This window comes from Onychostoma macrolepis, chromosome 10 (assembly GCF_012432095.1).
Source record: "Onychostoma macrolepis isolate SWU-2019 chromosome 10, ASM1243209v1, whole genome shotgun sequence".
In the NCBI taxonomy this organism is placed as follows: Eukaryota; Metazoa; Chordata; class Actinopteri; order Cypriniformes; family Cyprinidae; genus Onychostoma; species Onychostoma macrolepis.
In genome coordinates, this window is record NC_081164.1 from 7,115,526 (window position 1) to 7,130,740 (window position 15,215).

The following is a 15,215-nucleotide window of genomic DNA, read 5'->3' on the forward strand; positions in this document are numbered from 1 at the left end:
AGAAATGCAATAAAATACAATGTTTTGTTTGTTATATTTCAGTATTCCAGAGAATATTATTCAGTGAATTAACATTATCCAGTGAATTATTCTTCACTCTTTAGCCAATTAAACCTCTTATAAACCTAAAACTGTAGTTTAAAATGAAGTTATGACTCCTGTCCTTTATTTATTTTCTCCATTTGAAAACATTAGTCATTCTACATTTATTTTGCTTATTGTTAATATCAGTGTTGCCACTGATGCTTTTTATAAATACAATGTTTTTATTGTTGTAATATGAAGATTAAACTTAACATGAAAGACTGTTCATTTTCAACCTTTTTTTTTTTTTTTTTTTAAGATAACTGAAAGGAGGAAAAACCAAAGCGAGTATAAAGTTTACTTTATAACAGTAAATAATTATCGCTTCTGCATATCGGTTATCGGGCACATAAACATGCAAATAATTGGTATCGGTTATAAAACATCAATATCAGTCGATCACTTAATATAATTACAAGTTGTCCAGTCTTCAGTGTCCCATGATCCTTCAGAAATCATTCTAATACGTTTCTGGAGCTCAAGAAACATTTCTTATTATTATCAATGTTGAGAACAGTTGTGCTGCTTAATATTTTTGTGGAAACTGTGATACTTTTTTGTTGACTCATGAATATAAAGTTCAAAAGAAAGGCATATATTCAAACTAGAAATTATTGGCAACATTAAAAATGTCTTTACTGTCACTTCTGATCAATTTAAAACATCCTTTTTGGTCACACTTTATTTTAAGGTCCAATTCTCACTATTAGCACACCATTAACTATGACTTTTGCCTCAAACTCCTAATTTGGTGCTTATTAATATTTAGTAAGGTAGTTAAGTTTAAGTATTGGGTAGGATTAGGGATGTAGAATATGGGCATGCAGAATGTGCTTTATAAGTACTAATAAGCGGCCAATATGTTAATAATAAGCATGTTAATAAGCAACTAGCTAATAGTGAGAATTGGTCCCTTTACTAAAGTGTTACCTTCTTTCTTTTTAAAATCTTACTGACCCTAAACCTTTGAGCATTAGCGTATACTTCAACTTCAAAACTTCTCTCCACTGATATTCATGTTTTCCATTGATCAGGAAGTTGACGTGCATAATGGTGGTAAAATCACCGCAAGATGTGGTTGTTAATAGATTTTGCTCTGGGAAACATCTGCAGTTACCCAAACGATAAGGTTTCCATCTGAAAGTTCCTTACTGGTACGGCTCTGATAAATCACAATCTGGCACCAGCCTCAAACAATGTAACATATCAGCCCATTCGTTTGGCAAATATTGTTTTTGCCTGATAACCCCTCCTAACGTTCCTCCGCTATATTACAGCAACCCGCCGCTGACCCCAGATCAGTTTTATCTTCTATTAACTGCTAAACGTCCCAGAGAGGGGTTCAGTGCCTGCGATCACTTAGCCAAAACCTTGAGTGTGCGTTTTCTGGCAGACTCATGGATACCAGATGTTCCTTACAAAACGTTTTAGATGGCAGCTTCCATCGCTCACTTGCTCTCTGCCGGAGTATAAAAGCCAAGGGCCTCTTTTATTCACAACAGCTTGAGTCATTGCCTCACACTCACGCAAACAATACGTGGCAGCTTGGACGGCACTGTTGTTTGACCCTGTGTCCTCTATGCAACGATGGACGAAGAGGCAAAGAAATGAATTTGGAAATTTGATTAGCCATTACTATAAGAAGCAGGACAGAGGTTAACGTTTGCGCTTTACCCAGCGGAAGTCTTTGCCGTCAAATTTGCGCGCACTGGTGAAGAGCACGGTTCTTGCAGGCATGTTGATTCCCATGGCAAATGTTTCTGTAGCAAACAAGGCCTAAAGAATGACAGAGAGAAAGATGTTGAAAATGTTGAAAATGTTGAAGATGATGAAAATTTTGGCAAAGATACTAGTGAGGTGTCTTAAAGTGGCGGTTCACCCAGTTCAAACCTATGACTTTTTCTTCAATGGAAAAAAAAAAAAAAAAAAAAAAAAAACTTAAATCACAGTAAATGAATATAATGTTATGTTTGCTGCAAACTCAACCAAAATGTATTTAAATACACAAACATGCATACACAAGTAATATTAGTAGATACAATGGATATCTGAAGTCATGCAAGCATTTTGTGTGGGGAACACACAATTCACTGTATTGAATATACAAATAAATTAACTTGTATAACTTTGATGTCAATGATCTCTGGACACAAAATGGGCAAGACCCTACTGATATTTGCCATCAAATAACATTAAAATGGCATTTTTCTTGGAGTTTCTGCAGAGTAAGTAATGACTTTATTTTCATGTTCCTCACGCAAAGCTAACATATGACATCAGAAGATCATGAGTTGTAGGGACTATATTTCTTGGTTTTCAGTGTCATTTTTGGAGCTTGAAAGCTTCATTCCTTATTTACCTTAAAAAAATTCTTATTTGTGTTCCATGAGGGAATTTCATACAGGAAAAACAAGAGGGTGAGTAAATAAAAAGAACTAAAAACAAACAATCAAATAAAACAAAAAACAAACAAAAATAAATAAAAAACAAACGAAAGTGAATGTTAAAAAACAAACAATACCAATGTAAACAAAACCGACACCAATCAAAACAAAACAAAACTTGAAAAAGGTTGTCAATTATGAATGACTCGATGTTCAGTCAAGGCGAAAGTGTTTATCCACCATTACACAAAGATGCTTCCAGTCGTTTGAGGGTTGCTTGAAGGAACTCACCTTTATCAGCCCCTCAGAGAACAGGATCTCAATGGTCTCTTTTAGGATCGGGAGGAGGCCGCCATGATGAATTCCAATCCCTCTCTTCAGCAACGGCAGAACATGCTCCACCTGTTGAGAAACAATGCCAAATAAACACACACAGCTTCAGGACTCTTCAAGGTCACATTATTACTGTGTTCGCAGCTCAGTCAGATTAGCATAATGTAGCTAAGCAAGACCAGCTTAAAGCCCTATTAACACCAATACCTGAATTTTTCAAGGCATGAACAAAAAGTACAACATTTTTAAGGAACGGGTCACCTAAAAATGAAAAGTTTGTCTCTGTCTACTCTCCTTTACTTGTATGGAATACAAAAAGTCTGAACTGATCGTTACCACACGACAAGAGTGAATGGTAATTCACAGCTGTGTTTTGGAAAATGAGTGGAAAAGTGCAGCTTGGACATTCTACAACATTTCTCCTTTTGTGTTCTACACAAGAATGACAATTTGAATTTTTTTGGTGAATTATCCCCAAAACAATGCATATTTATTCATTATTACGTTCCGAGTCTGAAGTAACAGATCTAAACGTGAGGATGGCCCCAGGGACAGTGTCCCTAAAAGCTTTCCATAAAAAAAACAGGTTTATGAATGTATAGTAGTTAATGTTATGTGGTTCTATTTTAACTGCATATATCTTGCTATAATAATAATAATAATAATAAATTTATAATTACTATTAATAATAATAAAAAAAGTGTTATTAATAATGACTTGAGAACTATATTTCTCTCATGCAAAAAGTAATGTTATTTAAACAATATTTTTCCAAAACAACAAAAATTAAAATCTATCATTTCTGTGTAAGGGAAGGGAAAATATGTGAAATCTGATGTGAAATGTGAAAAAAAGTGAAAAAGACAAATCTGGGTCAGCAGCATAAGGAGCTTAGAATAAGCTCGCAGAAATATGTCATTGAGAACAAACAGACAAGGGTCAAGTTGAAGGATGGTCCGTTCCTCATAAAAGGCAACATTTACACAAACAGCATATTTGAACTAGTTCTGTAATCACTCATCCACCAACAGCAGGCGTTCTGATGGAGGATCGGTTTATCTTCACACTGACAGAGTAGCGTCCATGAAGACCATCTGATCTAAGATCAGCACCTCTACTACACGAGTACGAGCCAAATACCGCTGTCCTGCAATGTGGAAATGGATGACAGCATTGTTGAGATGTAGAATTGGAGGAAATATGGTGTAGGAGTAACAGGAGGACTTGAAGACAAGAGAGAGTGGAAAATTTTACGAACCTCTTGAAACCATTTTGGGATTTGCTCAAACACCCAGTCACCTCAAACAAGTTTAACACGTACTGCCCGACTTTACTGTGGTTTGTGTGGCAGACCTTCAATTACCAGAGCAACAGCTTACAAGATTAAGTGAATATTTTGCTAAAACAGAAAAACTTGCTAAGAAAACTAAACAAAAAAAACACAATGTTAATAATGGGAGACTTTAGCATCTTAAAAGCTTAACGTGGTCCATGTGGGAAACATTTTAGGGTAGTCAATAAGATGAAAATAGATTTATTAGCAATTTTGAGTTTGGTGTAATTTACTACCATTTAATTAAATAATGTCACCCAAAAATGTGTTAACTTTTCAATTCTTATTAATATGGCTGGTTAGAGTGCATCCCACTGGACAAGGATTTCACAATGTCCCTGCGCTTCTGTTAAAAAGACTTTTACCGTGTTTTTCAGAATAAGAAAAAAAGGTTTTAAATTATTGTTAAATCTTGATGTTAATAATGCATAGTTAATGTTTTGGCTTATTTTAAAAACATTGAAGGAATGATTGGAAACATAACTAAATATAAATGTCATGTATGTGCCATATGTTTAAGAAATGTAGCTCACCCAAAAAATACAAATATGCGGGAAAAGTATTCACCACTAGGCCGTCCAATATGTAGATGAGTTTGTTTATGCATCCGAACAGATTTGGAGAAATCTGAAGTACAAACAGCTGATAAAAACCTTGCAATAATCCACACCAATCTTTTAAACTTTAAACAATGACAAAATCCATTAACATATGTTTAGAACTGGACTTCTTGGACTGTTTTCACTTGTAGACAGTGCTTGATCATGCATATTTCTCTCCTGATTAAGCAATATTATGGATAGAGTACTCATAGAATCAATGGTTTGAAGTTAAAAACATCCTAATGACTGGAGTCTTTTATCAGCTGTTTGGACTCTCATTCTGACGGCACCCATTCACTGCAGAGGATCCATTGGTGAGAAAGTGATGTAATGCTACATTTCTCCAAAACTGTTCCCATGATAAAACAAACTCATCCACATCTTGGATGCCCTGAGAGTGAGTAAAAAAAATTGAACTATTCCCTTAATTAATGTCAATTTGAGCAATCCACTACCAATTTTTTGTTGACGTATTCACCATTCAACAACATTCAGGTAAACGAGTAAAGTTATCAGCTTATGTTGGTAACTTATTTATAAATATTAGTAAACTTATTTTTTCATCGAGACTTAATACAACATTGTACAAAACACAGAAGTCTACCTGCGGCAGCTTTTTGTCTTCATCAGACAGGCAGTCTGTGGCATTGTTGAACACTTCTTCCACCAGTTTCTTCTCATCGTCTGGAGTTGGAAAGAGAAATCAGAAATCAAACACCAGATGCACACTCGTATACTTCAGTGTGCGTGTGTGTCAGCTTAAACCAAAGATCTCTGAAACACAGCCAGCATAACAAAGGTAGGTGTGTGTGCTTTATACAGAGATGCTCAGAGGACCTTTCATGGTCGCTTGAAACATTACAAACCAGAGAGATATTTTAATATATACATATATATGTATATATATATATATACATATATATATATATATATATATATATATATATATATATATACACACACACACACACACAGTGGGGCAGCATATAGACTGAGATGGAGAAAAATAAAATATTCATAAAGTGTACTGGGGAAAGGGACAGCTGCCATCTTCTTGCTCCAAACAGAAACAATGTGTCATGAAGGATTAGAACATCTCTATTTCTGCCTGCAGCATGTGGCGTAGTCGTATCCCAGCAGGCTTAGCACATTCAAATTCACAACATAACAAAATACAACTAAACATAGAGCAGCGGTTCTCAACTGGCTTTGCTTTAGGTCATCAATTGGTGACCCAACACAATGCCAAAATTGTCAACAATGAACAATAAAAGGGTTTAAAATAAATTATTGAAGTTTATTAAAACAACAGCAATAAGAACTGCCAAATTTTGTGCAATTAAATAAATGTAACTTTTTTAAATAACATTAAGGGAAATATTCCAGGGTTATTAAATTTAATTAAAAAGTAAAACCGAAACTAAAACCACAAAAAAAAAGAAAACAACATTTTCATTAATTGCAATAAAATAAAATGTTTTATTTCAGCAAGTTGCCTAGGCTACATTACTCATTTTAATTTAGTTTAACTTGTTTTAATAAATAAAATAACATTTCTTTTAATTAGGCACATAAAAATAGCTAAAGACAACTAAAACACACAACTAGATAAAAACTAGTTAATTTAACATTAAAAACGCAAAAACAATTATTCAAACTATTAACAAAAAATAGAGTATCTGAATGATATTAAACACTGATATATTCATTTTCACAATATAATAGTTTCATTCGGTTCAGTGGGATTACTTAAAAACTGATCATTAATAAATCATTCGGTCACACTTTATATTAGGTGGCCTTAACTACTATGCACTTACATCAAAAACTAAGTACAATGTACTTATTGTGTTCATATTGTATTGCAAAACAATGTCAGTCAATGGTACTCACGGCTTTGAGAGAAAAAAAAAAAAAAAAAAAAATACACGAAACGATCGGCCTGTGCAAGAAACGGAACAATATTTATATAGTTTTTTTTAACTCCGATCCGCCGCCCGGTCCAACTGTGCTGAGCTCATTCACACAACAGCCAGCAGATCGCAGACTTGTAAGTGCATTACCGCCACCTATTTCTCAAATGGACCATTGACACTCCTAATTGAGATTGTAGATAGCGCGTCAATGGTCCATTTGAGATATAGGTGGCGGTAATGCACTGTTGTGCTCAGGACAGTTGGACCGTGCGGCGGATCAGAGGTAAAAAAAACGATATAAATACTGTTCAGTTTCTTGCACAGACCGATCGTTTAGTGTCTTTAGACCTCAATGTATCGTCACGAGCCACAGGGTTTAATTTGGTTTTGTCTGCGTATGTTTTTTTTCCTCTCTCAAAGCCGTGAGTCCCATTGACTGACAGACTGCAACGGTTTGAGTTAAAAATCTTTGTTTGTGTTCTACTGAAGAAACAAAGTCTCCTACATCTTGGAAGCCCTGGAGGTAAACAGATAAACATCAAATTTTCATTTTTGGGTGAACTATCACTTTAAGATGTTATGGTGTTTTATATATACACAACAATCTTTCAGAAGCATTTAATACATTTCATGAATAATTCAAATTTGATGTATTAATTAACAAATATTATATTTTTGGGAGGTTGTACCAAAATGACATTTTTTAAACCTGACATAACCTTTCTAAGTCATAAAGTAACAAGGTCAAACTGTCTGATATTTTAAGAGACTAAATGACCTCTGCAGGGTCTGTATATTGGTTGTACCACATGACTTTGATTTGGTAAATAAATGTTTTGTTTTTTTCTTCCATGAAATAATTCTGAAAACAAACAAAAGCACTTAAGGTAATCTGGCCTTTTGATATCAGGCCAGTTGTACCACCTTGACATTTTGGGCTTTATCCTCCTCCCAAGTTTATTTAGCTATTTTATGCATGACCATATTTTTAAATGGATTTTATTGTTTGCATTTAGCATTGTATTTCTCCTCCTAGGGCTGTCGCGATAACCGCAATATCACAATACCGCGCTATTGATGAGCATAACCGCAGAGAAATGCAACAACCGCAGCAACCGCGATATTTCAGTATTTTCTTTTTCGTAAGGTTACGCCCTTCTTGTTTTACACTTCGTGCATGTGTACTGAATATTAGTAATGATAACAATGTGTATCATGCTGATTTGCACAGAGGCTCAGTAAATTTGCACTTAACAAGCCTAAACAGACAGCGAATGAGAGAGAGATCGACTGATCGCTTGCGATTACCTGCGTCTGTCCTTCAGGCTGAGTCATGTGTATTTGTGAAAACAGGTTGTCATGTCCAAGGAAAGCGAAATCTGTCTTAGCATCGATGCTCTGCTGGTCAGCTGAGCCTTTAAAAGTGGCGCTCAAAGTTAAAATGATTTAAACAGCGTGTTTCATTACAAATCTCTGAATGAATCAGCGCTTTTGAACGTGTAGTTGAATGAAGACTCACTCAAAGACAGTCTCTTGTCACCACCTTGAGGCGAAACAATGAAGCTGCACTGACTGACAGCCGTCTAGAACACGCAGGTGAAATATCAACAGAAAAAGTATCTTGTCAGTCAGATTTGAGGATCAGAACTAACTGTTATAGGCTAACAATATACTAATGATCTTATTGTCAGGTTTAAGTTTTGTTATGTGGACCGTTATTTTGTCATTCTCTTCTGTTTACTTCACTTCCTGTTTCAACGCGATTTAGTTTCGGTTTTATTGGTTTCTGAATGACCTCCTTATATCGTAACACATACACACACAGATTATATATATATATATATATATATATATATATATATATGGTAATACCGCATACCGTGCTATTAAGCCACTCAAAATTACCGCAAGGGAAATTCCTTAATCGCGACAGCCCTATCTCCTCCATCAAAAAAAAACAGAGAAGAACAGACCAGCCAGTTGAGAACCAATAATATAGACTAATACAAGCATCTGACAATCCCAATATGGCCACAAAATTACTTGAGACCACAATATCTCTGCAGTGGTCACTGCTTAAGCAACTCCCCAAAAGATTAGAAAACCAACTCCACTTTTGCATGTTGGAAATGATGAAAATGTTCTGGAAACCCTGCATAAAATCACACTTGAGCTGGAAAGCTCTTATGATGACATGTGCTGAGATGGAGCCAATGAAAACACTCTCCCCACCTCAAGCAAGACTCGCAAAACAGTAACAGCTGTGCGTCCGAAGTGCTCACACATACACCATCAAAGGCCAAAGACTTCTAGTCTTAAGTGCACGCTATTTCTCAACCAAAACATGTTTAAAAATCCACAATAATGCAACGCTTCTGTGTGCACCACATCAGTCCCTTCAAAAACAATGTCCAATTAGGTCTTGCTAATCAAAGCAGTATGGGAAGCGGTGACACTTTTGAAGACAGTTAAAAGTTGTGCATGCTGTCCATTTCTCTCAAAAGGGAACAGAAGGCTTGACACGTCAATAGACTTTGATTCTGAAGGGCCACATTCATGCGTTTGGCTCTGTAACAGATTCTGTTTCAAACAGATGAATCTTTGATAAAGAACTCCCAGTAACTGTTTCAGAAATGAAAAATTCTCCAAAAACAGCCCAAAGCTGAGCTCATTTCTTTTTCTGACGTTTTTGGACATGATTTGTATTATTTCTAATCTCTTTGTAATTAATAGGAGAGATAAATCATCATTGCGCCCATATTTGAGCAATAAGAGTGAGATAAACCTTCTAGTTCTAAAACCAAAAACAAGCAAATATTTCTTCAAAGAAGAAAAATTACATTCTGCCTCTTTCCACGGATTAGTTTAACCAAAGAATCAGTCCTTGCAGGTGTGACTGAAAGATGAAAGATATCCATTTAAACCCTTAACTCAAGTAAGAACAAGAGTAATAGTCTTAGCAAGGAGCATTATTAATTATTATAACATTAATACCTGTGTTGAAATCCAGTTTAGCCACCTGTAGTGCGTAGGCCTCACATTCTTTCTTACTGAAGCTAAAGATAATCACTGGCTGGAAGTTCCTTTCCATGATCATCTTCACAATCTTAAAGACATTAGATGGACCTAAGAGAAAAAAACAAACAAAACAGAAGCAATTTTTAATACAGCTTTTAGCATGTTCCCAGCATCTAATGCACAGGTAATTCAATCACAAGAGGACAGTGCCAAACACGAATACTTTAATAAGTTAAATGTAATCTCAAAACGAACACTCATTTTTAATACAGTACATCAATTCTATAAAAGCAGTAGTTTTTAAGTCGTTTTAAATGTAACATGAATTTAAGTGTGTGTTTTTATTTTAAATCATTCATTTATCAGTTATCTGTGAATCCCCAATTGTAGATACGCCTGACAGCAAACTCCAGGGAGAGGAAGTTCATTTAATTTTAATTAAGCTCAACTTCAGCATTAGCTCAAAATGCAGTGATAGGAAGTTAATTTACTTTTAATCAAGCTGAACTTCAGCTTGATCGAAATAACAATGAGGATTACGCTTAGAACATTTTTGTGGTGAGTTTAGATGAAGTTTGGGAGTGACCTTTCAGACTGTTTTGTGCTTTATATCAGCACAAACAATCAACAGCTGACTTTTTGTGCAAAAATGGACATTAATATTTGGTGCAAACAGTGCCATATTGATGATTCGGATCAGTCAATATGCACAATTCACAGCAAATCAATGGGAGTCCAAATAACCATTTATCTGAACTAGAGACTGAATTGATGGGTTAGAGCCCATCACTGCACACTCTTACACAATTTAATATGGAACAGTTCACAACCCATTGTACTTGCAAAATCTGATATTATTTCCATGTAAAACAGGATATTAAACAAATTAAAATAATAAAATGAGTCCAACTTAATTTTAATCATTAGAAATTGATTGGATCTTGAAAGTGGGTGTCAGATGCTAAAATAGAGCAACTTTTGTCACTGACTGTGACATTGTGTTATTCTGATTTCATGTTGACAGTTGAATACTAACCTTTGGTTCCACCCTTTCTGCCTTTGGGGTCCCATTTGCCCCCAGCATTGCCTCCTGTGTCCCCTGCATCCCTCAGGACCTGCATTGCCGTGTTAAAATTGTCTTCTCTGAACTCTCCCTGACAAAAAAAAAGCCATAAAAACATTATTACATAACTGCAGTGATACTAGGAATATTTTCTTAAACTTGATCAGCTTGTTGCGTTGGTTGAGGCTTGGAAGTTATGCAACACACACACACATATTCCAGCTTTCAGGATCTGTGTTGAATTACATCTAGACGTGCCACTCTTGAAATAACAGTTCCAATACTACACCCATGACAGATAATAGAGCGCAAGTTCCATTCTGTAACACAGAAGACGGCACACACCCAAGATCATTGGGGTGTGTTAAACCTTCATCTCTGATGATGGAATAAAGGTGTTAACGCAGCTTTCCAAAGTATTGGGCTACTTACGTTCTCATCCACAACAAGGTGGAGTCCATCGCCTCCTGCTGGAAAGACATAGTGCTGCAGTGGAGTGGGGCGGTAGTCCGTGTACACCACGTGGCAGGGCTGCAAGTAAACACAAGCAACTTTTGTTATGTGCATTTGACAAATTTTCATTAGTTTCTGTTTTTAAATTTCTATTTAGCTGTGATTTATTTTTATTTCAGATTTAGTCATTTTAGTACTTATTTCAGTTTAAAAACTGGATGTTAGAACACTGCTAAAGTGTGTTGGTAAAAGTAATGGTTGATATTTGCCAAGGCATTCTAGGCTGTTGTTAGGTGGTTAAAAAAAAGTGTTGTAAGAGTGTTTGCTAGAGTGATGATCCACCTGTTTGTGAAGGTGACAAATCCACTCGGCAAACTGTCGAGCGTTGGGAATGGTGGCTGACAGGAAGACATGATGCACGTTGTCTGGCAGTAGGATGATGGTTTCCTCCCAGACCACTCCACGCTCTGCAGGTCATGTAATCCAGAAAAACAAACTCAATGACAGCGAACATACAAAAAGCTTATATGCACGTCGTAATGGCCACGCACACACTGTGAAGTTTCAAGAGCGACAACCGCATTTATATATGGGAGTGAATCTCAATTGCAGTTTTGTGTGTGTACAGAACAGAACTCACTCTTGAAACCGTGATGACTGACACCGTTGTAACCATAGCAACGTTTTTCCATCTTCAGCGTTTGGTATCTGCCATTATTGACCAAAGTAATATTACAGCAACCAAACCATCATAATTTTGTTTATGTTTGGAAGGCGGCTTGGCAGAGTGTGCTCTTGAAGGGTTGCCATGTTCACTTATTAGAAGCAACACTTTTTAAGCATCTTTGGGCTCATAAAGCGATTCAGTTTATGGAGTCAATAAAGTAGAAGAATTTCCCTGTAAACGTGTTTGGACTTAAGTTTACTACGGCCTTGATCTTATTTGCCGTTTTGTATTTAGCAAGATCTGGCAACACTAATGAGTCAAATCGTAACTGATTCACTGTGATTTCAGAAAACAGACTCACCCTCACATTGTCCCATACCTGTAAGACCTTTGTTCATCTTAAAAGTATCTTAATTTGTGTTCCACAGATGAACGAAGGTCTTACGGGTTTGGAACGACATGACGGTGAGTAATTAAATGACAGAAATTTTATTTTTGGGTGAACTATCCCTTTAAATACATCATTAACAACCAGTTCCATTCAGTTCTGTGCACACCGCGTAGAATTTCTGCAAATCTGATTTTCAGTCGTAAACTGTGATTGTCACTCCCATAAATTACTGAAGTATGTGTGTGTACTGAAGAGGATTAAGCACTAAAAGATGAAGTGACAACCAAATTTAGCTACAATGTGTACACAGCCAATATTTCAAGTAACTTATGCATCTTCTACCGATTAAACATTAAATAAAACCCACCTGAGTCTCTCATGTAATGGATCTCATCAAAGATGACCCACGCCACCTCCCTCATAACCTCTGACCCTCTGTACAGCATGCTCCTCAAAATCTGAAAGAAAACAAAAAGCAATAAATAACTAAAGAACCAGTCACTGATGTTGCCGCAGATAACGGGCCGCTGTCTCACCTCGGTGGTCATAACCAGGCAGGAAGCCGTGGGGTTAATGGTAACATCACCGGTCATCAAACCCACATCCTGGAACTCTTCGTACATCTCTCTGTACTTCTGATTGCTCAGAGCTTTGATGGGGCTGGTGAAGATCACTCGCTGCTTTTCTCGGAGAGCCAGAGCAATGGCATACCTGTGTGCAGAAGGAAGCACACTTAGAGCCAAGGAACTGATTTTTAAAACTGCACACAGACAATATTTTAGTCTAATGGACACTCAGACAAAATTTTAGTCTAATGGACACTCAGACAAAATTTTAGTCTAATGGACACTCAGACAAAATTTTAGTCTAATGGACACTCACTCCGCACACACGGTCTTTCCTGCCGATGTGTGGGCCGACACTAGCACAGACTGGTTGTTATCAATGCACAGGATGGCCTCACGCTGGAAAGGGTCGAGTATGAAGGGGTACTCCTGCAATAGGAAAGCAAAACTTGTTTAAACAAAGGCAAAGCATTGACGTTGTCTGAGGATGTTCAGTGAGGTTTATTAAATTACCTTAGCTGCTTTTCCAACGCGTGGTTTCAGTGGAGTGTATTCCTCGTCTGCCGGAAGAACCACCTGAGAAAGGAAGATTAGGTCACAACATGGACATTCAACAGAGATGTATTTTTCTCCACTGTGTTTGTGTATTTACCTCATGAGTGCAGCCCTCCACTGTCTCCACCTGCTCCGCCTTCACTTTAGGCATGAGCTCTGACAGACTGAAGGATGACACAGATACAAATGATAAGAATTACTACAGTTCAACTAAAAGTTGATTTTGTCCATACCGATAATTAAGATTGGAAAACCGAAAAATCAGCTGATAGTATTTATATATTTCCACTCATTATTTATTACAAAATTAACAATAATGACAATTTGTCAAATGCATTTGATAAAAAAAAAAAAAAATGCTGTTTTATACTGACACAGATTTATTATTTTAAAATATTTTTATATTTCACCGTGCTCATGTTTTTTGGTTTCTTAAAGTCCGCGTGAACAATATAATAATAAAACTGCAAGGCACCGGCCCTCCAGGGCAAGATTTGAGGAACCGTGATTTACGCCAATAACTGGCTGTTCCAAAAAGCAACTATTGGTAACGATTAATCAGTAAAACCACTATATAAATACACCCGTTCAAGCACAATTAAGCAGCATTTCAGACACTCATCAGAAGCAGTACATAAACACAAGTGCACCAATCTTACTTGATCTCCTCAGCTGACACGGTTTCCAGCTTCTGTCTTTTCCCAAGCACCACCTCATCTGACCCGTCATTGTCAGCATCTCTTTTGAGCGCAGCTGCTGAATCGCTCTGCTGTTTACCGCCTTTATCAGGAGTCTTTCTATTAGAAGTAAAGACAACAAAGATTCACTCCACAGCCACACAGTGCTCATCTGAACATTTCTCAACCATTCTAGGTGGTCTCCAGGCCATTGCTAAGCTTTTTCTAGTGTAATTTAATAGATAGATAGATAGATAGATAGTTAGATAAAAGGTCGTGCGTGTTTAAATTTGAGTTTCTTGACAGTTGAGCGGTTGTCGTTTGAACATATGTGACCCTGGACGACAAAACCAGTCATAAGTAGCAATAGCCAAAAATACATTGTATGGGTCAAAATGACAGATTTTTATTTTATGACAAAAATCATTAAGATTTTAAGTAATAATCATGTTCCATAAGGATATTTAGTAAATTTCCTACCATAAATATATAAAAACTGTATTGCTAAGAACTTCATTTGGACAACTGTAAAGGCAAATTTTTTTTGCACCCTCAGATTCCAGATTTTCAGACAGTCGTATCTCTGCCAAATATTGTCCTAACAAACCATACATCAATGGAAAGCTTATTTATTCAGCTTTTAGATGATGTATCAATCTCAATTTCAAAAAATTGACCCTTATGACTGGTTTTGTGGTGCAGGGTCACATATAAGTCTAAGAAATTTTAGTGAGGCAAGCTTCTTCATTACAAAATGCACACAAACCTAACTATGTAAAACAGCTGCATTAAAAATAACAGCAAGAGACTGTCTAAACACGAAATGATGAAAGCTGGATTATGAGTGTAAAGGGCTGATACTGTGAGTTTCTATTTATCTATGCGTGCGCGTCACATGTGTTCATTACGACCAGACAAATACTATCTTTACAGCATCCAATTTAGAGATTAGTAACGCAAAATAATCACACATCCCGTTCGTTCACCTACCCTGCCTGAGCTGCGGACTTTGGAGTGGCTTTTTTGCTAGAACCGGCCTGTTCTTCGTCAAACACGCTGAACAAATCGTCTCCAAAGGCGTCCGCCATGACTTCAAACAGACACAAATCCCACAGTGCGATGCGCAGGCCGCGTGCCGGAAGTGACATGCGACTGGTCAAACTTGTGACATGA

At 36.6% G+C, this 15,215-nt stretch overlaps 1 protein-coding gene across 2 annotated transcripts in view; it reads right to left on the reverse strand.

Moving 5' to 3' along the window:
• The window catches only part of mtrex (Mtr4 exosome RNA helicase), a 42,505-nt gene extending 27,300 nt beyond the window's left edge, over window positions 1-15,205 (reverse strand). For both annotated transcript variants that reach the window (XM_058788604.1, XM_058788605.1), the window contains exons 1-14: window positions 15,033-15,205; window positions 14,025-14,162; window positions 13,463-13,529; window positions 13,324-13,386; window positions 13,127-13,239; window positions 12,781-12,955; window positions 12,612-12,702; window positions 11,529-11,653; window positions 11,166-11,264; window positions 10,707-10,824; window positions 9,647-9,778; window positions 5,341-5,420; window positions 2,760-2,870; window positions 1,759-1,860 (exon numbers count right to left, since the gene is read on the reverse strand). In XM_058788604.1, the coding sequence (XP_058644587.1) occupies window positions 1,759-1,860; window positions 2,760-2,870; window positions 5,341-5,420; window positions 9,647-9,778; window positions 10,707-10,824; window positions 11,166-11,264; window positions 11,529-11,653; window positions 12,612-12,702; window positions 12,781-12,955; window positions 13,127-13,239; window positions 13,324-13,386; window positions 13,463-13,529; window positions 14,025-14,162; window positions 15,033-15,190 (1,572 nt within the window). In that variant the 5' untranslated portion in view covers window positions 15,191-15,205. The remainder of the gene's footprint in view (window positions 1-1,758; window positions 1,861-2,759; window positions 2,871-5,340; window positions 5,421-9,646; window positions 9,779-10,706; window positions 10,825-11,165; window positions 11,265-11,528; window positions 11,654-12,611; window positions 12,703-12,780; window positions 12,956-13,126; window positions 13,240-13,323; window positions 13,387-13,462; window positions 13,530-14,024; window positions 14,163-15,032) is intronic.
• Between the last annotated feature and the right edge of the window lie 10 nt (window positions 15,206-15,215).